Below are 25,105 nucleotides of genomic sequence, written 5' to 3' on the forward strand. Positions count from 1 at the left end.
AGACTATGGCGGTTGCATCTATGGTGCAATGGATATCGCTTAGGTAGATGTACCCCAGCTACTCTTTACCACTCCTATTGCTTAACCCAAAAAGCATTGTTAAGCCATGCAGGATTAGTAGTATTCCTAGATGTGGCAAAATATTGCGAGGGATTGCAAAAGTTATTGCAAGGGTTCAGGGTAGTTCGGGGAAAAAGAATTCAACCATGAGCTTTCGGGGGGCTCCGTACTACCACAGTGAGCACTCTTCCTTTCATTTATTTTCATTATTTTTCTAAAGTTTCACTATTGCCTGGCAGGCTATAGAAAGCAGCAGTAGAGCTTACTTGACTCCCTGTGTTGCATTGTAGTAAGCTCTGATGATTTGGTCATATCCCTCATTGAAAAGGCTGACATTGGGCCACCGTCCTCACACACAAAGACAACAGCAGATTTTGAAATAGTTCCTGTTTGCAAATGCAGAACTCTCCCTAATATAAGTCACAGTCTATTTTGTTGTGGATTGACCTACCATCTTCTGTTGAAATGCCCTCCTCTAGACATGATGTCCATGTTGTCCCTTTTGGATGCCAGTCGCCTACTCTACCCGTTATTACAAGGCATTCAGTGCTCTACAGTAACAAGTCATGCCAGGAATTAGCATGACTAAGTGGGTCCTTGCTACTTTTGACTGGCCTCCAAGTCATATCCATGATTTGTGACTGGGCAAAACTAATATTGTTAGAATGTGAAAGTGAAAAACAATGAACAGCGGAGAAGGTCGTGTCTCGTGTCATATGAAATCTAAAAACTACCTTGAATGAGTTGAAAGAGTTTACAATAGGCATATATCCTCCAGCAGGTTTTTATTTCTAAAAGGCAGATTGATTTTAATATAAAGTGAGACAAGTGGTACTATGAAGCTCGACGAACACGAAACAAGCGTTTTGATTATGTTTTGAGAAGAGTTGTACAAGATTTTTCTCCTTTCAACACAGTGATGTAGAGCCCTGAGGTGTATTTAACAAACCACCGAACCTCACACTAGGATATACTTATTCTTGTTTTAGTTAAGTCTTTATAGTTGAATATATAGATATTGATGGAAGGTGCACATACTCGCTGCTCTAAGCAAGAATCAAAGGAAAATATCACTTCCACTCAGTGCCCTGAATTTCAGTTAAGTGTTAAGACAATTGATTTTTTTAGGGGATTAAAGAAATCTTAACATCCTTTAGAAATGGCCACAGCAGAAATGTCCCAATACTGTACAATGTGCTCGTGTCAAATGCTCTGCCCTCTTAGGAACTGGACATTTTTAGTCAGTTGTTATTTCAGTCATAAACTCCTCAATGCATGCCTCACTCTGAATTGGATCCTGTGGTGTCCCTATCTGTGTTTGTGTGTGTCACTCTGGATCAATTCTAAGCCTGCATGATTAGCAACACAATGAATTGTTTCCACAGAGAAGTGACATTGATTGGTGCGTTGGTACATGACACATTCATGGCGATACATTTGTCATGCGGCGTAGAAGATGTCACCTTCAAGAAATCGTGATTAAATCTGCACGGTTATCATCTTCGATGCCTTTCATAAGAAATGATGAAGATGGATCTAGAATTTAGAAACGCAGTGGAACAAAGCTAGAGATTAAAAGGTAGAGTTGGTTTGACATGAATTGATTTCAGCATCGGGGCGAGAGACACAGGCAGACAGAGAGAGAGGGAGGGAGGGAGAGAGGGAGGGAGGGAGGGAGGGAGAGAGAGAGAGAGAGAGAGAGAGAGAGAGAAAAATACAGCAAGATAGAACAAAAATAGTGGTGAGGCTTAAGAGACTCAATGAGGAGTGAAGTGGATTTTTGCAGCTCACTCTCTGGATGGTTGCTTTAGAAACCCTGCACAATAGTGTATGTGTATGTAGTGTATTTAACATGCACATACCTCCCAAAAAGACTCATTTACATACAGTATATAATACATTATCACCTATTCACATCAACAGTTAAGCACCGAGGACAGACAACTCAAATTCTTCAAATGTGTTTTTTTTTGCATTAAAGTTATACTATTTTGACCTGTACACCTAGCATAGTGTGAAATACTTTTGCAGTACAGCGCTCCTCTGTCCACTGAATGTCCATACACTGTAAGAAGACCACAAGTGAAGCCACAATTTGGCACTACACTCCCAGATTAAAAATAGATTTCACTCCAGTTAGGTTGCTTTTAGTCTATATCCTTCACGTTCCACTTCCGGGATTGCTCCGGTGCTGCAGGACATTCGGCCAGATGCATGTCTTTTCCGTTTCCTTCCACTTTCTTTGTGTTGGAATTTTAAAGTCGGTGGATTTATGAGGACTATTGTTGACTGCTCCTCAGATATCTGCATGGTAAATTGAGACAGTTTTCTCTCCCACAACTATTTTGCAGCGGCTCTGTGCAGAGTTTAGCACCACCCATGATGATTCTGATTGGTTTTAAAGAAATGCCATTAGACCAGAGCATGTTTTCCTCCCATCCCCGAATAGCCTGGGAAAACCCTGACGAACTTCCAGCAAATTTGAGATTTGCTCTGCAAGTCAGTCTGGCCAAGAGCCCATTCAAGCCCATTTCCAATTTTTCCAAATCGAGGCACCAATCACAACCGTTGAGGTGGGCTTTACACGATGTCGATAGCGCAGTGACAGCAAGCAGCTTTATGTTTACATTCAACATGACGGCCCGTTGATGCCGCGGTCGCTGCTACGTCACCCGGATCGTTGGTCTGATTGGTTGAAGGACTATCCAATGCGCCCAGAGGCATTTGAGCGCCGTCCATTGGTGACGCCCCTTTGGAAATGAGTTGCAAATGAACCTTGCCCAGACCCACTCTCAGTTACAACTGAGAAGGGTCTGGTGTCAGCCAGGCTAAACCCTGAATGCTTTGTGGAGTAGCCAGACCCTCCTTCAGAACGCTTTGGAGGAGGGTCTGGCAAAGCGAGACAAGGCTGCTTTACATGTTTAAAGACTAGAACAATTAAAATGTGTTGGTTTTTTTGTAGTTGCTAAGCACTAACAATATTAAAATGATTATTATATTATTTATCTCTTCTGCCTGTATCAATTTAATGAGACAAGTTGCATGTAAGGCTGTAACCGTGGACTATTCTCACTGCTTGGCATATCCTTTATGATTCTGTCAATTTTTTTTTTTACAATTAATTATGAAATTATGAAAATATATATATTTTTTTATCTATTTTGTTGTGGATTGACCTACCATCTTCTGTTGAAATGCCCTCCTCTAGACATGATGTCCATGTTGTCCCTTTTGGATGCCAGTCAGCCTCATACAAGGCTCAGTGCTTACCGATATTAACAAGTCATGTCAGTCCGTAATAACGTCATGTCAGGGCTTTACTTAAGTGGGTCCTTGCTACTCTTGACCGGACTGGCGTCAAGTCATATCCATGATTTATGATTGGGCAAACTAATATTGTTAGAATGTGAAAGTGAAAACAATGAACAGAAGGTCGATATCTGTGGTCATATGAAATCTAAAAACTACCTTGAATGAGTTGAAAGAGTTTACAATAGGCATATATCCTCCAGCAGGTTTTTATTTCTAAAAGGCATATTGATTTTAATATAAAGTGAGACAAGTAGTACTATGAAGCTCGACGAACACGAAACAAGTGTTTTGATTATGTTTTGAGAAAAGTTGTACAAGATTTTTCTCCTTTCAACACAGTGATGTAGAGCCCTGAGGTGTATTTAACAAACCACCGAACCTCACACTAGGATATACTTATTCTTGTTTTAGTTAAGTCTTTATATTAAGTCGAAAATATGCGCTTAGGCGAATAGTAAAAAATATATTTCTCAGAGCTCAATATGATGCTTTCAAATGTCAACAGCCCAAATTAGAGCTGGGTGACAGATCATTTTGATATAGATAATTTTGTAGTGAGTATTTTCTCATTTTATAAAGAACTTTAGTCCAAAGAAGAATCAGAACGTAAAGCATAGTCCAAATGACATAAATATTGCTGTGATGCAGTTCGGACGCTGGTTTTTGACATTTTGACACAAACAATACAAAAGAATATATATACAATAGACATCTTTATATTGTTTTGAGGATATATATTGTCATATTGCCCAGCCCTTGTCCAAAACCAAAAGATATTTAATTTACAATGATTTAAAAAAGAGAGAAAGGCAGCAAATGCATTTGAGTGGATATTGTTTTCTCACCATTAGAAACTTGCCACATTATGAAACTTAATTAGATTTATGAAGCTAATAATTTGACAACAAAATGTCAGGTGAAATCTTAAACCTTGCTCCACTTTGATTCCAGCCTAAGAATTGTCCTTTCTGAAGCTTAACCTGTTCTTATTACAGGAAGAACATGAACACGTAGGAGTTATAGCAGTAATATTTTAGTAGGAAGTGAGAGTAGGAGAAAGAGAAAGAGGAAGAGAAAGAGGAGAGAACTGACAGATACCAAGCTGTCAGTTTTGTTCCTCAGAGTAAAAGCTGCCAAGTTATATTCAAAGACGTGGAGACAGATGACAGATGTCTTCTTGTGAGTGGTTTGTTAAAAAGAAGCAATTGTGAGTTCCGAGGGCATGTGCTGAAATTGCACGTTGTGCCAATCAAGCTTACGATGGAATTTGAGATTGAAATGAATTGAAATGCAAGGGATTACAAACAAAAAATGTGATGACAGATTGTTAAAGATTTTGTCCCCAAGGGAAGAAAATGTTTCATTTGGAGATTCTTAGTGCTTTATAGATAATGACAGACACTTCTGGTGTTCCTGCTATATCATTTCTCTATATTGGATATATATCTGAGAAACCTTGGTGACTGATTAGCGTCGTACTTCATGCAGCCAATCGTAATTCAAGCGTTTTGTTCTCTGGTTGGAAAGTTGGATGAAGCAGGTTTGTGTATTTTCTCATCTCCATCTGTTAAGTTGGACCGAAGTCACATTACGCGCACACATATCCTGCATGCTCACGCAATGCCATATCTGTCCACCCTCCAGCATCTCAGAAGGGCCTTTGACTGAAGGGCATCAACTGGACAAAAAGAACAGAAGATCTTCCTCAACGCGGTCCAAATGACAAAATGTCACAACTACAGTGCCTTGCGAAAGTATTCGGCCCCCTTGAACGTTTCGACCTTTTGCCACATTTCAGGCCTCAAACATAAAGATATAAAACTGTAATTTTTTGTGAAGAATCAACAACAAGTGGGTCCCAATTATGAAGTGGAACGAAATTCATTGGCTATTTCAAACTTTTTTAACAAATAAAAAACTGAAAAAGTGGGCGTGCAAAATTATTCAGCCCCTTTACTTTCAGTGCAGCAAACTCTCTCCAGAAGTTCAGTGAGGATCTCTGAATGATTCAATGTTGACCTAAATGACTAATGATGATAAATAGAATCCAGCTGTGTGTAATCAAGTCTCCGTATAAATGCACCTGCTCTGTGATAGTCTCAGAGGTCCGTGTAAAGCGCAGAGAGCATCATGAAGAACAAGGAACACACCAGGCAGGTCCGAGATACTGTTGTGGAGAAGTTTAAAGCCGGATTTGGATACAAAAAGATTTCCCAAGCTTTAAACATCCCAAGGAGCACTGTGCAAGCGATAATATTGAAATGGAAGGAGTATCAGACCACTACAAATCTACGAAGACCCGGCCGTCCCTCTAAACTTTCAGCTCATACAAGGAGAAGACTGATCAGAGATGCAGCCAAGAGGCCCATGATCACTCTGGATGAACTGCAGAGATCTACAGCTGAGGTGGGAGACTCTGTCCATAGGACAACAATCAGTCGTATAATGCACAAATCTGGCCTTTATGGAAGAGTGGCAAGAAGAAAGCCATTTCTTAAAGATATCCATAAAAAGTGTCGTTTAAAGTTTGCCAAAAGCCACCTGGGAGACACACCAAACATGTGGAAGAAGGTGCTGTGGTCAGATGAAACCAAAATCGAACTTTTGGCAACAATGCAAAACGTTATGTTTGGCGTAAGCAACACAGCTCATCACCCTGAACACACCATCCCCACTGTCAAACATGGTGGTGGCAGCATCATGGTTTGGGCCTGCTTTTCTTCAGCAGGGACAGGGAAGATGGTTAAAATTGATGGGAAGATGGATGGAGCCAAATACAGGACCATTCTGGAAGAAAACCTGATGGAGTCTGCAAAAGACCTGAGACTGGGACGGAGATTTGTCTTCCAACAAGACAATGATCCAAAACATAAAGCAAAATCTACAATGGAATGGTTCACAAATAAACATATCCAGGTGTTAGAATGGCCAAGTCAAATTCCAGACCTGAATCCAATCGAGAATCTGTGGAAAGAACTGAAAACTGCTGTTCACAAACGCTCTCCATCCAACCTCACTGAGCTCGAGCTGTTTTGCAAGGAGGAATGGGCAAAAATGTCAGTCTCTCGATGTGCAAAACTGATAGAGACATACCCCAAGCGACTTACAGCTGTAATCGCAGCAAAAGGTGGCGCTACAAAGTATTAACTTAAGGGGGCTGAATAATTTTGCACGCCCAATATTTCAGTTTTTTATTTGTTTAAAAGGTTTGAAATATCCAATAAATTTCGTTCCACTTCATGATTGTGTCCCACTTGTTGTTGATTCTTCACAAAAAATTACAGTTTTATATCTTTATGTTTGAGGCCTGAAATGTGGCAAAAGGTCGAAAAGTTCAAGGGGGCCGAATACTTTCGCAAGGCACTGTACATTGATGATACTTTTTTTTTATTACATTTATATGATTCTTTTATATAATTGAAATCCTTAAGTTTTCAAATCTCAAATTGATTCCATTTCTTCTTTCTTTAACTCTTTGTGTCTGTCTCCCACTCTGCCGCTTTTCTAATTTTTCCCTTTTTTTCCTCCAGGTGTCAGATCGATGCGACTATGTGTATGTAAACGGGAAGGAGACAAGAGGAAAGAGACGGGTGATGGTCAACTTTACCTACAGTTTCCTGAGTGCCCAGCTGGAGATGAGTGTATGGATGCCTCGCCTGCCCTTGCTCATCGATGTGGCCGACCCCGAGCTCAGCCAGATAAAGGGCTGGAGGGTCCCCGTTAGTACGGCCAACCGAAGGTAAGGCCTGTCTATTTGAAATTAGGGATGGGCGATATGGCCTAAAATCCATATTGCGATATACATTGCAGCCTCTTGCGATAACGATATATATCGCGATATATAAATTATAATAGAACCATTTCAGACCAGGTTACATAGACCCTAAGGAAAACCAAACTTTTTTTTTTTTTTTTTTAAAGAGAAAGAAACATAGTATGTAGTTTTGAGAACATTTATTGTTCAAAACTGTAATTATACAAAATAATGTTGCAGATGAATAAAATTCAAGTACACTAGTTTGACAAAGAAAAAGCTTAAAGTATTGGGTGTCTTCTCTTTAGTGCAAACCATTCTAAAAGGCACTACACTTAGTAAGTTTAAGTCCTTGGTTCTTAAATGCCACCCAAGATGCAGAGAACAGGAAAAACTGATGTGTGTTTAGTTAAGGAACAGACACTGTACTGGAAATACTTTCAGTATTAGGCAAAAGATGCACAGATACTTTAAATAAAAACATATTTCAAACAAAGTTTCTTACCTGCAGCCTAATGTAACGCATTTGAGAGCGCGCGTGCGCACACACACACACACACACACACACACACACACACACACACACACACACACACACACACACACACACACACACACACACACACACACACACACACACACACACACACACACACACACAACCTGTCAAGTATCCAGTTTTGGCCGAGAAAGTCCTGTATTTTACCCTTCTTTCCCGCCGTCCTCCCGTATTAGTATTTTATACTAAATACTAAATAATAATAGCCCGGGCGAAGTAAAAAAAAACAAAACATTCCCAATCTGAGCTCTGTCACTAGCCTCGCGATAACTGCCACCTGCAGTGGGCAGTAGCCTACTACAGGTACTGTAGGTGGCAGATGTCGCGAGGTTAGTGTGTGAGGTCAGATGATGGGTGACAACGCAGGGAAAAAAAAGAAGAAAAAAACAGAGACGGATGATGGACGCTACGACAGAGACGGTGCGCTGCCAAAACTTATGAAGGCTTAACTATGCATTCCCCATAGCAATGCACGTTCAGAAAGGGTGTTTAGCATGGTACGAAAGATTGTTACAGAGAATAGGATGACGTTAGACAACAGAACTGTTTGCGCTCTACTCTCATGTAAAATGAACCACTCTGGCCCAGCCCACAAATACACTCCTTCCAAAACAGTCTTAAAGAATGCAAAGTCTGCAACAAATTTGTACAATAACTCACTAAAAGAGTAAAGAAAAGTTATGTGTAATGAAAAGAAAAACTGTAAAAGAAAAGCAATATGAAATGAAAAGAATGTGTGGAATGAAAATAAAATGTAGCTAAATGTAAAGACAAGCAATGTTATAACTTGTAAAGGTTTTCAGCATTCTGCATCAAGTGGTGATTTTAGCTTTCTTGCACCCGTCTTAAAATGTAAGGGATACTGGAGCTTGGTTGGGGTGGTGGGACTGCTCGCGGTGGGCGCCGGAAAATTTCCCTTATTTTCAAATCCAAAACTTGACAGGTATGACACACACACACACACACACACACACACACACACACACACACACACACACACACACACACACACACACACACACACACACACACACACACACACACACACACACACACGAGTTGGGACTTTTCCCGGTGGGCCGGTCTGATAATAGTTATACATTGCAAGTTGTTAGCAACACCATCCGGCGGCCTGGCGCCGCTGCCTGCTGGTCAGACGGTGCAGCCTCTGCTCAACCCGTACGGCAGGGGCCGTAAACGTCCCGGTACATTTTTTGGTCCCACTCCGCCGCTGCATACACACGCACACGCACTCACGGCTGTATGTTCAGCGGGGAAGTACAATGTCTGCAAACACCGGCTGCCAAGATTCCAATCGTCCGTCATATAGCGAATGGTCAGGCTGGTGAAAGGCTCCATGGTACGGCTCGACCACAGCTCCGTTGTAGCGGCTTAAATCCAAAACAAGTCCAAATAATGGATGTTGCACCGGTCTTTTTCACCAGTTCCTTGTTTCGCTTTTAGTCATGTTTACTCAAGATGACGATGACGCGTTGCAGCTCGTGGCTCTAAACTTCGCGGGTAGATTGCGTCATCAACATGAATTATCGCGATAGTGCAATATAATTAAAATCTCTATTGTAGGCCAATTTTGTATTGTTTATATTGCATATTGTCTATATCGCCCATCCCTATTTGGAATTGAACTGCAATCAGTAGCAACATTTCTTTGATCCTTGCTTCTTCAACGGAAACAACTCTTGAACAAGCTACACGCAAAATACATTTTTGGCTTTATTTAGAGACTACCCGTATATCACAGCACAACTTGGTCATGTGAAAATAGTCCCAGAGCAAGTCTCAATTTCTTTTTTTAGGTCATTAATCTGAGAGGTTTTAAACAATCCCTGCATGAGAGTCTGAATCACATTCTCCACTCAGTAAAAAAAATGGAGGCTACAATAAATTGGCTTGGTAATGTTGGTGCAGACTTATGAGGCATAAAATGCAGGTACAGCTGCAGAGGTGATATAACAATTGTCTAATAATTTATTGGACAGGTCTCCCAAAAAGGTACTTATGCAGAATAAGAAATAAGTAATAATTTTCAGCATTACAGAGCGTGGCCAAAATTCCTGAGGCTGAAAAGTGACACGGTGTGCAATGATCTGTGTGGCGCATCGTGAGTTGTACAAGGCGGTTGTAATAAAAATATTTAAATGAGTGATTTTTTTGGTCTTCAAATATGAATACGGCTGATTCAATTAGAAATAACGCAATTTAGATTCAAATAGATGATCACTGAGGCACACAGACTAATTTACATTTTATAATACCTATTATAATTCTTATTTACTGTAATCACACAGACAGTGACTATGGCGAGGACACAAAGTACTGTGTGTTTCTACTGTAAAAAGGAATTTTTCTACATGCCCAGTGTTTAGTCCCTTCCTTAGAGCCAGAATATTACATTCAGGTGCTATTTATAATTTGAAATGAAAACCGTAATTACATGATGTAGCCGATGACATACAGGTCCTCTTCATCGTTTTGTGCTTTAATCAAATTAACAATTGGTGTGACCGTCAAGTCACAAAGGGAAATCGATAAATGGAAACATTGCACTCATTTTAGACTGTGTAAATGTGTATAATCAGAATTTTAGTAGGCTAGGCCACAATTAGCACTAACACTGAATGTTTTAAATGTAACCGTTATATTAACTTTTATATGCATGTAACATCTGCACAGAAAACATCTTTTTAAAGAACATTCCTGCCACAAAGTCACTGCAGTGTCATTTCCCACTGGCCTGCACCCCACAGGGTGGCAGTCTAACACAAATACCCCCTGCTGTCCATGCCTGATCCCATCAGTCATGTCTGTCAAGAGCATCAGTGCATGAAGGAGGCATGGTATGTGAAGTTTATCTGCACATTTGTGAGGGAGAGAGAAAAACAAACTAAGACAAAATGGAGAAAAGAAAAAACAAAAGGTTTTTTGGCTTATCAATGTCTGCGCGCTCATTTTCATTCACATTCTGATTCACATTGCATAAGCGCGAAAGCCACCTCATTACACTCGGACACCCTGGCTGTCCTGTCACTCATTGCTGCAAACATGACCTGACCTCATGTTTCTGAGTCCAGCCACAAATGTCACCTTGGTTTAGACTGCCATCATTTCACTGATGTGGAATAAGGGAAGGGGAGGGCATGGCGAAGGGAGGTTAGGAACTAAGCCAAGCCATTGGGGCACAGCATGTTAACCTGTCAGACCGTTTTTCTGCCTGACCAGCCATGCCTCATTAAGCCTAATGGAAACTGTCACTGTCACTCCCCCTGGCCACCTGACTGTTAGAGAGAGAGAGAGAGAGAGAGAGAGAGAGAGAGAGAGAGAGAGAGAGAGAGAGAGAGAGAGAGAAAGAAGAGAGAGAGAGAGAGAGAGAGAGAGAGAGAAAGAAAGAGAGAGAGTGAGAGAGAGAGAGAGAGAGAGAGAGATGCAGGCAGAGCTGGAAAGTGTAAGAGAATAAAGGTGTGTGTGTTTGTGTGTGAGAGAGAGAGAAACGCTGAGTGAGAGAGTTGAAAAATAAATTACAGGAAAGTTAGAACTTGATGTATAAAATATAGAGTGAGCTTTAGGCGTGCAGTGAGAGAGAGATGACATTGCTGAAGCACAGGACAACAAAATAGACCTATATAGTGATAAAGCGTGATGGAAGATGAAGGATGCGGATGGATAAGAGTGATGTATGTATACGCCAAATAGCTGTAGCAGTGTTTCTCTTCATCATCAACACGGTTGACTCTTTAGAGCAGATCTGTGTCTCAGGGCCACATTTCACCCGTCACTGCAGCTCCCAAAGCTCAGCAAAGAGACCAAATAATACAGTATGTTGTTTAATATGATGTATTATCGTTTTAGAGGGAGCCGAAACCTACAACCTTTGGGAGGTACAGTAAATGCAAGACATGACAACCTGCTGATACAATACAGTAGAACAGAATAGATCAAATGGCAGGCTGATCTCATAAAGTGGCGTATGTATGACACGTCAATTCGTATGCCGTTTTTGAGTCTTATCAAGACGCATAATTGCTTTTTAGCGTGTTTATCAACGCCGTTCGGCCGCCATTGACCTACATTTCGTGTGAATTTTCGCCATAGCGAGTAGTATGAAAGGACGTAAGTCCACGGATGGGTAAAACACAGGACTTTCACTCAGGAGAGCCGGGATCGCGTGTGGCGTTTGTCAACCTTTTTTTTTTTTTTAAGCCTTCCCCAATGTTTCTTTCCTAAATCCAACCGTTTACGCAAAGTCATGATGCCATGTTGCAAATGGACTGTTGATAAATCAGAAGTTCTAATTTTGTTTTCAGAAATGTACTGACTTTACTAATGACTAATGTTATAAGTGCAGTAAAGCTTGTAATAAACATATGCATTTTGTGTGTGCGTGCGTGACAATATGGGGTCCTGAAGTATACCTACTGTTGTGGGAACTACCACAGAGACAGTTTTGAGTACTTTGCCAGGTGTTTTATATGTCTGTCTGGCTGCAGCCAGATTTTTTCACTGCGATAACGTGGCAACAATGCAAGTTGCAGTCACAGATTTATACAGGTGTGTAGTTTAAACCAAAATAAGGGTGCCAGAAGTAGCGAGAGAGGAAGGGAAGGGGGCCCCCCTAAACTTTACGCCTCTGGCCCAATTTGGCATTGCAGCTAGTGTGACCTCCAGTTTATCTTTTTAAATTGTACCACGGTGTCTGTTTGTATCAATGTCTGGATGTCTTAGGAGGTCCACAGGTGCACCTATCAGCCCTCTTTTGTAATTCTTTGCAGGATTTTTCCAATCTCCTTCCTTCCTGTCCTACCTTTCCCACTCTAATGTGGGTCTGTTAATGTGATAAAGGACCATCTAAACTTTACCTAAATAGGAGGAAAAGAGTAAAACAAATGTGTCGCAAAATTCCCCTACTGGGTTTGCAAACATTCATTTGTTACAAAATGTATCTTTCTGAGATGGCTATATCTGCAAAGTGTTTGCCGTGGGCTAAATAAATGGCAGACATACAGCAAAATATCAGTTGCCCTTTTAAAGAAAATGAGAAAGCACGCAAGGCAGCAAGTTTGTCTCTGCAAGCTGTTTTTAATGGATTTTTTGAAAACACTGGGCACCTATGACTTTCAGGAGGTCGGGAAAAGGCAGTAGAGGCTTTGACTGCAGTAACTACATCAGAGGGGTTTAGACTTTATGGGCATTAAAAGGTGATAAGAAAAAAAAATCTGTTGCATTGAATTGTGAATTGGAAAAAGTAGAATTACACTGTTGATAGTCTAGCTTTGCCAGACCTTCCTCCACAGTGCTACGGAGGAGGGTCTGGCTAGTTCACACAACATTCCGGGATGGGAGAAGAACGTGCTGTGGTTTATTGGCATTTCTTTAAACCAATCACAATCCGTCGTGGGTGGAGCTAAGTGCCGGACAGAGCCACGGTGGCGCTTCAAAATCGCCTCGGGAAGGAACTTGTTTTGTTGGAACGTGTGTACGTTCAAAAGTTGTTTTAGTCGTGCAACAGAAAACTCAGATTGGACAGATAGTCTAGCTAGCTGTCCGGATTTACCCTGCAGAGATCTGGGAGCAGTTAACCATAGGCCTCATAAATCCACCGGAGTTTAAAATTCCAACAACAAAGAAAAAACAGAAGGTAACGGACATCTGGCCCGAAAAGAGTGACATCTGACGGTATTTCCGGCGGCAACGGAGCAATGCTGGAAGTGGAAGGTTGTGGATATAGACTACACTGTTGATAACCGTCAAAGTGTCTTTTTCTTTCTTCTAGGACTTCTTTAAACACAAAAAGCTTTTAGTACTTTTTATCTCAGAAACAGAAGTATGCTATCTGCCTATATATACTTTTAGTTAAAAGTACTTGATCTGTGCTTTATTCTTATTGCTCTTGTGCCCCTCTTTTCCCATTTCTGCAGGTATGAGAGGGTCACTGATGACAAGGAAGAAGATGATGCAGTTAAGGAGAGGACAGAGAGCAGCTGTGCGGCCCAGTATCAGAGCACCACCCTGCGTGTCCTCACACACTTTGTGGCAGATAGCGGAGAAGTAAGAGGAGCCACAGAGGAGGACGGGATGGGCCAGCAGAACTTCCTGCTGGGTAGTGACTGGCAGGTGGAGGTGACTCAACTGGTCAAGGACTCTCTGAGGGTGGAGGTCCCGAAGGTGGCACAACTGCTGGAGGGCCAAGTCCTAATAGGAGTGAGCGCTGGAGTCACCAAACTACAGGTTGTATGTGTTTGAGTTTTGTGTGTGTTTTGGTCGCCTGATAAGCAGACTGCATTGCTATTTCGTTTGATTTCATTTTTTTAGTCTGACATCATGTTCATGTTAACTTTTGTTTGGGTGGGGAAGTTACTCTGCCCTTACCAATCAGTATTGACTGACACATCCGTCGTGTCGACATAATTTTCAGTCGACACAGAAGCTGCACTAGCTTTTGGGAGCAGCAAACTAAACGTTGGAATCAAGGGAATATATACTCATTAAAAAGTTGTCACTTCTGTAGGTCAGTTTTCTGACTCTGACACAGGACCACGATGTCCCTATTTTTAATCCTGCCGACAAAGCTCTGATTGGCTCAGTTGTGTTTTCCAACAAGGAAAACAGCCATCAGCAAACACAACACTAGACCTATTTGAATTGCTGAGATATCGGATATATGGAGGCAATGCAGAGGTCTGGAACCAGGCTAGTGTTATCACAGCAAAAATTCTCAATATACTGATTTTGATGGGGGGTGCGTTTTTTTACAACACGATATTAAATGAACAAAGAGGAGAAGAAAAGCTCCACTAATCAATATTGTCTATACCAACAATGGATCAAATGTGTAATGTAAAAGTGGAAGCTCATTATTGTAGTTGTACAGGTCATAAATTCCACTCTCATGAACCCTGTCTCCTGCAGCATCAAGCATCTTTTTACAGCAAAAATTCTCTGATCCGTGTACACTAGCCGTCCAGCACCAAACAGTAGGCAGACAAAGTTAACAACTAGCAGGTGAACATAGTGGAGCATCTAGGAGCTAAAAAACAGGAAATGAGGAAAGGGATGTCGGAGTTTACATTTATCAAGTAGCCAGAAACATGACTCTGAATGAGTGCTAATGTTGCCCTTTATCTACTGGAGGCATAACACAGGAAAGTAGTTTGCTTGTGTAGACAGTAAAACTAAAAAAAAAAAAAAAAGAAAAAAAAAAAAAAAGGCTTGGCAGTGGAAAGGGAAGGACAACTACAACGCAACTATTTGATTGCAGCATACTGTAGCACAAATACTGCTGCCATGGCACGTCCAATTAAAGCCTCCCCACACACACACACAAACACACTCTTATTTATGTAATACTACAACCAGGTGCTTGCTCAGGAGGACACGTGTGCCCGCTCACACCGTAAATCAACATCAATCTGGCATTTACAAGAACAGCACGTTGTTGAAGCAGTAGACCGGAACCATAATCTCCTTCTCTTTAGTTATCAGTTGAAGAGCTGTGTGCACTGCAGGAGTAAATATGTATGTTTATGGGGGTAATGAGATGCAGTGCTGTTTCACTGTCAGCCATGACATGGTTTAAATGGAAGAAAATGTGACTGGACAGATATGTGGTATCAATTTTGGTAAGCCTGATACTGATGAAATGGAAAAGAAGAGAAACTGAAAATGTTTGCCATTTGTGATGGCTCATTTTACTTCAACGTTATCATATGGTAAATTTACATCTCAGTGATCTGTACGGATGTCATACAGTGGTATGAAGGGTGAATGGGCCATTTTACAAACTGTATTTCAACACTTGAGTCTTAAATGCTCCAGTTCTGCCAGCTTCTAAGGATCAATTGTCATGAAGACTGTGTCAGAAAGGTTTGAAGTTAATTAGGCTGAAACGTAGAGTAATTTATATACAGTACGTTGCATTTCGAGGCCCACGTTGGGACTTTTTGAATGGCTGTGGCTATAAACCTTGTGTTTTTTGGAGAAAGTTGGTCATTGGTCATTAGCGGTGCTGACTGTCTTTGTTGGCTTCAGAATTTGACCACAGGTAGCTGCTTGGTCTGTCATGGAGAACACACTTAATGAATGGAATGAATGCATGTACTGTGTCTGTGCATGTATAAGTGGGAAATTTGCAACAAAAAAACTTTACCTATACTTACTAGAAGAAGTATTCCTGCACTTGTGCTCTTTAAACATAACCAATTAGGTGGAATCAAGAGTATTGACAATTGTGTTAAGGAGACTGTGGCATTTGTTTAAATCAGATCAATTTTAGCTCCAACTTCAAACGCAAGTGCTTTTCAATTGTTGATGCTAAAATCCAAGTCTACTCACTGCCAATACTAAGCAGGGTCTGTAAAAAATACAATGGATTTTTACCCATTAGAGCTATGTGTATATATATATATATATATATATATATATATATATATATATATATATATATATAAATAAAATGAAGGAATAATTTCATTTCATTTGTTTTCTATCTACAGAGCAGCTTGATATAGCTCTCACAGTGAATTATAATTGCTGGTACTAATTAAATAAGTGAGAGTATTTCTTCCCTGAAATGCATATTATGTAATGAACATAAATGTTAATTGTAGGGCTGCATGATTAATCTAATTGCAATCGCGATGTCCCTCTGTGATTACATAACCGCAGAAATTGTGAGATTTAAGTAAACAAAAAGGAGTGCCTTGTGCGTGACACTGTGTGCCCTGCAGTCTCCACGTTTTAATGTCCCTTCACTTTACCGACAGTATTAACAACAGATGAAGCCACCGTTTCTTAAGAAGCTTGGTGTTTACGGTTAACTCACTATAGCATCGTCTTTGCGGTCTTTTCCTTTTCGCTTTTTCCCCCTCGCACAGCAGCTACGCTAATCTCCCACACTGCTCACCGCCGGTCGCTTTCCTCACTTCACCATTTAGGCACTGACGTCACTCACTCAGCACCTGCCGTTCTCGCTCTCTCTAATGCCTGATTTGTGGCTTTGTGTTGAATCCACGTTGAATCTGCCCTCTGATTTACGCCACCCCATGGATGTATTAAGCACGTCCCTCGTAACTATGGCAAGCCGTTTTAACATAAAATCTAAACATTTTTGATCTATTGAGATAAAAAATGATTCGATTTCATGTTAAAACGGCTTGCCATACTTGACAACGTCCACAAAAGATAAGACCAGTCAGTCTGTTGGTAGGTAGTACCTCATGTGTGAGTATCTGAGTATCAGAAGTGTAGAGGGGTTCAGAGCATGCAGACAGAGGTTGTACAAAATATACTTTGTAACTTAATAACTAGTTATTACATTACACCCATCTTGAATATCATTGTTTAAGGGACAAAATGCATTAATTTAATAAGATTTTTTTTTTCTGTTATTTAATTTTCTAAAACATCAAGTTATTTAATATTATTATATTGCAATCACAATCGTAATCGCAGTATTGTAAATTGCAATCGCAATTAGGGCTGAAACCATTCTTCGAGTAACTCGAATTATTCGATTACTAAAAATCCTCGAGGCAAAATTCTTTGCCTCAAAGCTTTGTTTAATCAATGTAACTAACGTCGTATGGCTCACTGTGTTTCCGCATGGATGATTATTACTAGCGCACAACGGGCTGACGCTGGACACAACACTGACGGTGCAGATTAAAAAATGAAGGAAGACAGCGAAAATAATGAGGGGTTAAGAGAAGAGACAGGCACGAGAAAACGACAAAAAGTTTGGGATCATTTTAAGCTGTAAACATGCTGCTACATCATCTCTGTAGAAAACATCCAGTCTACTCATTCATTACACGAAACGAACCAGACACAAGGTAGGCTAACTAACTGCTGCTCTCGTCCACCGCGCTGTTTTACACAACCAGCCTACAGCATGCTACTCTGCAAAATGCGATGTTTTACAAACAAGCCAAATAGAAAGCTTCTGGTTTGTAATCTAACGGTTTATTAGTTTGCTACTAATCTTGAAGTTTTGACAAATGTCTGTGAACTTAGTTGCTGCTGGAGACAAACCAGCCCCTCCCCCCTGGAGCGGTTAGCCTCATGGCTACTTAAAATGCACGTGAATGACGTCACCGGACCATGCTGGTGATGTCTGCATTCTTTATTCTTTCTCCTCACTCAGTATATTAGCCATCTTAAAATGTGTCCCCCTGTGTAGTTGAATGGACCTGCTGTAAGCTTATTACAGTCAAATTTACCTGGGCTTAGTGAACAGCTCTTTTGCATCCAGTGCAAAGAGCCAGAGGCAAGAAGGGGAAGGGGGTGAAAAAGATTTACCTTTGGGTCACCAAAAATGTACTTTTGCCAACAGAATAAGGGGCTTGGTGGCCCATGCGGCCCGTGCTTAAAAATATTAGCATCTATCCCTGTTATTGTATGCAATTTAGGCAATAAAAAAAGTTGCTTTTTTGAAAAAAGGAAACCTCTTTTGTATATTTGCTATTGCTGTTTACTGTAAAGCAAAAGTATTTCTTCACCGATTATTAGATTAATCCATGAAATAATCGGTAGAATACTCTATTACTAAAATCGATAACTAAAATAATCGATAGCTGCAGCAATAATCGCAATATGACTTTTAAAATATACATATAAATCTGAGTTTGGTACACAGTTTGCTAATCACATCCTAGACAAAGCAGCTAAACAAAGCTTAGATTTTGACATATATTTGTCACACAAGTTTTAATGAAATGTTTTGTCTACTGAGGTTTTTGTTTTGTAGTAGCTTATGAAAGTCCCCTTCTCTCCCAGTAATCTTCCATGTCAGAGGCTCAGTCATCTTTAAAGGTGGATAATTGGCTTCTTAGAACATGAAACATGAGGTGGTCAGATGTAATGTGATAAAGTAGATGAACATGAATTTTGCCTAATTATTTTATGTATGTCTTATTAGATCATGTGTGTGTATATATATATATATATATATATATTTATTTATATAAAAAAAAAACAATTCTTTTTGTATATATACAAAAAATGTGTTTTTTTTCCTGCACTCTTGCCTATTATCCCAACCTCTTTCAGTCACCCTGTTTTCTGATTTGTATTTGTCAGGAGAGAGTAACTTTTTTTGTTTGGATTATTAACTTATCAGAATCGAGTATTGAATCGTTCTAGAGAGAATCGTGATGCATCTAAGAATCAATTATTTTTCCCACCTCTATCAGTTATGTTTTCAGTCTAGTCGTTGGAATGCTGCTCAGGTGGTCAGTGGAAAGGTTAAATCATTCTGCTCTTGATTTAGAGCAAAGCCTTTGGACTTAATCCAGAGAAATCATGGAAACACTTGGTGAAATAGACAAAGAAAAGCATAAATACATCACCATTCCCTGTGACCTTTGTTTCTCTAGAATTTCATTCAGTTATTGTGAAGAACAGCTACACGCCTCTCTTGATTGGCTATTCAAAATTTTGCTTCAAAATACAGCAAAATCCATGCACACATTGGCCCTTTAGCAATATCAATTTCCTACATAGAGGATTTTTTGGGCTCTTTCATGATACATGGGTGCCGATTCGATTTGCGATTTGAATTTATTGCAATTCTTGAAGTATTGCGAACAAAAACAAAAGTTGAAGAATACACTTCTAGAGACAATATATCATGAGTAATTTCTAACTAAAAACTAATTTTCTAAGAAGAATGCACATCACATGTCAGTCAGTAAGTCAGACATTTATTTAATTTGTAAAGAAGTACATAGCATGGATTTTCTGCATTTTCTGCTTTCTGTCTGTTTTGCTGGAAACGGATATGTTGTACATGAATTGATTCCCCACCCCCAATGGACATTGTGAAATGGATTAAGTAAACTTGAGAGCTCCTTTGTTAAAGAAAAATGGAAGGAACCCTGCCTGGATCATTGAAGAAACATAGTGCTAATACACTACATACCCCAATATCCAAAGGCTATGAATATATAACGCATTATGAGTTTTATTTTGATCCAACTGTTCAGAATTACAAAGAAGGACTTGGATTTGACAATTAAATGAATGCCAAGGATTTCAAAAGGCCACTGAGGTATTAAAAGATTCCATAGTGGTGGTAATGTGATCATTAATATACTGGGCTGCAAGCTCAATGGTGTATCAGGAGAAATATATAACTCCATTTAAGCACTGTCTTTCTGACATGTTATGGATTGACTACTTACATGCAAAACACATTTTTAAATTAACCTTTGCAAAAGTGTGCCTATGGTCAGAGAGACATGGTCTGGGCAACACTAGGTTGTATGTAATATTGTTGGTTGCACCAGGCTGGATCCAGGTGAAAGCACTCTGAGATTTGGACAGAAATAATACTAGATATATATAGAGTTTTGTTTGAGGACGAGGTTGAAAGAGGTCTTTACTGCTCTCTGGGGGTCGAATGAAGCAGCCTCTAAACTCTGGGACTGGTGTGAGGAAGGGACGTGTCTGCTATCTGGTGGGGGAATCTCACAACTATGGATGTAGGCCAAAGGCGGGACCAGCAATCTCTCTAATGGGGTTGATAAGAGAGACATCTCTAAAGATTGGACAAAGGACTACGATAAAAGGGGATGAGAAGGATCCGAGTACTTCCATAGAATCAAGGAAAGGAGCCTTGACATCTCTGAGAGGAGAGCAGCAGAATGACTGGACATTTGCTAAGTATGTACTCGGGTTAGGCTAAGAGGATTGTTGATCTATTTGAGGGATGCAAAAAAATGTTTCTGACATTTTGAGGAGAGTTCTGTAGGGGGGGTAATATATTTTTAGAAGCGAAAGATGCATTTGGAAGTTGGACAGCTTCAAAGAGAAGGTGATACATGACTTCTTGAACTTTACACTTACCGCTACCCATTTACTTGCTTATATTTCAGTAGCTGAAGTTCCTAGTTAGTAAAGCATGTAGTATCTTTTGAATTCAGCTTAATTTTATTTTAATATAAAGCAGGCAGACGCTACTCCCCTGTATCGATCTAAACAGCCAAAGGTGAAGGCAAAGCAAGTATGATGATGATGGTGGTTTTAAATACCCTTTAGCTACCAGAAGTGCAGCCAGACTCTTGCATAATTCAAATTTAACCAGTGATTTTGCCAATGATTTCTAGCCATAGACCATATTTTCAGAATAACATTTTGTGCCATTGTTTATTTTGCTTTCCTTTAATCTGTCCAAAAGAAACCTCACACTTCACAACAATCAGCGTGCATGCTTACTTGTTAGAGTGAAGCTCACCAGCAGTCTGCATTTTTAACCTTTGCACTCCTCTTAGAGATGAGGTTAAGCCATTGTTCCCATTTTTTGAGAATACACTGACTTTAGCTGTGTTACATTCAAGGATATCAGTTTCACTGTGTGGGAGGCAGAAGGGAAAATGAAAATCGGTAAAACAAAAAGGGAGAAAAACAGGGGAAAGGGTCTGTACAAATGAGGCAGTGATGGGTACTGACAGTTCATTATGGCTGGTAAATGCGGCCATGCGGGGGCGGCTGGAGGAGAGACTGGAGCCCTAATTGGAGCGGATGGGAGGGATTCTCATCTCATTACAATATCACAACAATTGACTGTACATGGCAACTCAGGAAGGTAGGGAACATGTTATGGTGGTGTATGGTGGAGATGGTATGTTTGCATGTGAGTTGAGTTATTGTGTTAGCATGCGTTTGTTTCTATCGCAATGTTTCTTTATCTATGCAGAGTTCATGTGAATGTGGTCTCCATTACTCAATATTGGAGTTTAGAATACAGAGGTGCAATTTGTTGTTCATTTGTGCATTTACATATTATGTATTGACCCAGTACACAAACAAGTATAGGGAGGAATAGGAAAAAGTATAGGAAAAATAAGGTTTATGTTAGTGACAAAGCCCACTAGCAGCAGTAGTACTTATGAGCAGTGGTGGAAGAAATATTCAGATGTTTTACTTAAGTATAAATAGCAATACTACAGTGTATAAATATACTGTTACAAGTAAAAGTCCTGCATTCAAGATGTTACTTAAGTAATAGTACATACGTATTAGTATCGACATATACTTAAAGTAGAAAAAGTAAAAGTACCAATTATACTGAATGGCCCATTTCAGAATCTTATTACATATTGTGTTGGGACATTTTGTGTGCATGACATTGGGGAAAAAAAAGGAAAAAAAAAAAAATCAAATATATTACTGGTTTATATAAATATACATAGCAATGTTTTAGTTGATTAATATTTTGTATTAATCTAAAGCTGCAAAGTAGCTATAACTTAAGTTATCAAATAAATGTAGTTGAGTAAAAGGTAAAATATTTTCCTCGGAGATATAGTGGAGTATAAAGTAGCAAACAATGGAAATACTATAGTAAAGTACAAGTACCTCAAAATTGTAATTAAGTACAATGCAGTCAACTTGGTTTCTTTTAACTATGGCCGCAGTCGTTCCCTAACCTTAACCAAGTGGTTAAGTCGCCCAATGTTAACAAGGTAGTCAATTTACCCAAATCAAGAGGTTTCCCTAACCAAGTCAGTTTACAAAAAAACCCTAACTATAGCATTGTTAAATCCTAAAACTGATTTATTTCCCCAACTGTGATTTGTAACGGTTTTTGAACGATAGTAGCCTTTTCTGATCTGACGCCCGATGTTTCCAGCTGAAAGGCAGTTACAAACGACGTCTTTTTGTTGTTCAATTTGAAGTACTTTTTAGAAGCTGTAGGCGAATATCTGTGTCAATATTTGTTTTGATACCACTTTATTTTTTGTTTTGCATACCACTGGAACCAAGAGAGTTTGATTAAATTCAAAGAAAGAACTACAAAAGGCAAATCTTGATAAAACTCAATTTAGAGTGCAGGCTTTGGCTTGCAGGGCTCTGGGATTGGACATCTCGTCATCGGTAGTGACATAATTGTCAACAGCGGTGGCTGCTAGCAAATTGGCTCTTCGACTTCATTCACAATAACAATGTCATCTTGGATCTTAATGGACTGTCGTAAGTAGCAAGTGTTTCTATGTGTTGCAGGTGCTGTCACCACTGACATCAGCTGTCCTGGCTGAGAGGAGCATCAAGGTGCTGGATGATAAAGTGAGTGTGACAGAGCTGGGGGTGCAGTTGGTATCTGGACTCTCTCTGTCCCTGCAGCTCAGTCCAGGGAGCAACAGGGCCATCGTCGCCACTGCAACCACACAGGAAGTCATTGAATCACTCAAACAGGTATGAATCGGAGACATCCAAAGGATTAGCAGTGTGCCTTGAATTTGGCTTAATAAGTTCAGGGCTGAAACAGGGTTATTATGGAGTCTATGATATGCGATGCAATTTTTCTTTTATAATTAATTCACTCTTGATATAGCGAAGCCATCTCTTTGATTTGCATATCCTACCACTGAACAGCTCTGTTGTTCCTGTAATTAGAATTTCAAATGGAAAACGGCTACTGTCTCTTCCCTTGGAGAGAAAAGAATATTTGGCTTTCAAGAGAATAGTTTCACATCCAATTGTTTCCATGAGCCTTTATACTGTAATTAAGGCTCACTTTTGTTTCCACTATGTTCTTCTATTTTAGTATCCAGTCACTCTTATGCATTAGTAGCTAATGTGCAGATTACAGTTTTTGGAGTTATTTTCAGGGTTATTTTTTGCTCTTGTACTGATGCCACTTTCTGTTTGTATGTGTATTTTCTTAGCAGTCACTCATCAGTGCTTGGCTCCAGTTCAGTGATGGATCCATGACCGCTCTAGACAACTACAACCCTGCCCATTTTACCCTGAAAGCCACCTCTTTGGATGAACAGGTGGTGTCGGTGCAGCGCAGTTCAGCATGGAAGTGGCCCATCATTGTTGCCAAGGGGGAAGGTCAGGGTTTGCTTGTGCGTGTTGAAATGAGCCCTTCGGAGGTGTGTCAGAAAGGAAAACAACGTACTATTTTGGCCACTGGAATGGCAAACATACAGACAAGGTTTGGTCAGCCAGAGGATCAATACAGACAGCCAGGAGACCGGAGAACACGTCCTGATCCTCCATACTATGGAGGATCTATTGCTGACATGGAAACAGGGTTAATCAACCGTGGAGCCACCACAATCAGGGGCCATGTCCCAGTGAGACCTAATGCTAATGGGGGCCGTCTATCAGCAGACAGCGGGGCCAGGGTCCCAAATGAATTCTCTGAATATCCAGACCAGGCAGAGCTGCCTCGTAGCCGCAGCACTGATGATGACTTGTTGCCATCCCGACGAGGCCTGACAGATCTGGAGATTGGTATGTATGCCCTGCTGGGAGTCTTCTGTCTGGCCATCCTGGTTTTTCTTATTAACTGCATCACTTACGCATATAAGTACCGTAGCAAGCAGCTGTCCCTGGAGGCCACAGAGGCAATGCCCCATGCCCACGACTGGGTTTGGCTGGGCCAGGACGAGGGGCTGTGTCTGCAGCAACAGCAGCAGGATGAGCTGGGCTGTACCCTTGAGGAGGGTAGTCAACTATTGAATGGAGGCATCCAGCTTGGTAATACTGGTGTGGGAGGCTGTAATTCGAGTGGGAGGGATCACAGGAATGAGTCGCTTAACTCACCCACCACCAAGAGAAAGAGGGTGAAGTTCACCACCTTTTCCAATGCCAAGTCCAGTAACGGATGTCCTGTGCTCAGCCCATTAGCACTAGTGCAGACCAGTGAGATAAAATGGGTATGTCCGGACATCGAACTTGGGGATTCAAAGGATCTTAGGAACTACATGGAAAAGCTTAATGAGAATGCAACTAAGAACATTGTATAGGGGGTGCTGGGTGTTTTCAATGAACTAAAGAGAAACTCACCTGAATGCCTTCAGAATAAAGAGGGAATGAGGGTTGGAGGGAGGAAAGGAAAAGGGGGTGCAGAAAACAGACTGGGGCTGCTGTTGAACTGCTTCTCACCATAACAAGAGGACACCACGTTCAGCCTTTGTTGTTTCAATGACAGTACTCAGAAAGGGTAAAGCAATGGACCACAAGGAGACATGATTTGCCACGACACCACAGCATAGTTATGGGGGGGGGGGGATGTGAACTTAATATTGTTGCTTAACTTAAATGTATGTTGTTTGTCTTTAATTGAAGTTCAGTTTCCATTTCTATGCGCCATGTATTTTGTTTAATGTTTTCTTTATTAATTCATAAATTTAATGTATTTGTTGTACCTTTTTGCGCTTTGCTTTTTTTTTTTAAGATTTGCTGTATGCTCTGTACAACATGTCAGCAAATAGAGATTCTAGGAGAGAAGAGTTAAAAGACATTTTGTATTGTATATAAATGCAGAGTTTGATTTGGAGGTATTATATGTATAGTAACATTTTGTAATGTGCTGTTTGGTTTCGGTTTTGTTTGTAGTTTAGTTTTTGTTTTGTCTCCAGAAACCAGATCCATGCATGACGTTATTAAAGAGGAGG

At 40.3% G+C, this 25,105-nt stretch overlaps 1 protein-coding gene across 4 annotated transcripts in view; it reads left to right on the plus strand.

Moving 5' to 3' along the window:
* si:dkey-112m2.1 (transmembrane protein 132C) overlaps positions 1-24,705 on the plus strand; it is a 176,571-nt gene extending 151,866 nt beyond the window's left edge. For 3 of the 4 annotated variants that reach the window (XM_039780113.1, XM_039780114.1, XM_039780116.1), the window contains 4 exons: positions 6,903-7,111; positions 13,619-13,928; positions 22,701-22,892; positions 23,366-24,705. In XM_039780113.1, the coding sequence (XP_039636047.1) occupies positions 6,903-7,111; positions 13,619-13,928; positions 22,701-22,892; positions 23,366-24,454 (1,800 nt within the window). In that variant the 3' untranslated portion in view covers positions 24,455-24,705. The remainder of the gene's footprint in view (positions 1-6,902; positions 7,112-13,618; positions 13,929-22,700; positions 22,893-23,365) is intronic. The other variant, XM_039780115.1, reaches the window with a different exon arrangement.
* The last annotated feature ends 400 nt before the right edge of the window (positions 24,706-25,105 follow it).

This window comes from Perca fluviatilis, chromosome 17, assembly GCF_010015445.1.
Source record: "Perca fluviatilis chromosome 17, GENO_Pfluv_1.0, whole genome shotgun sequence".
Taxonomy (NCBI): Eukaryota; Metazoa; Chordata; class Actinopteri; order Perciformes; family Percidae; genus Perca; species Perca fluviatilis.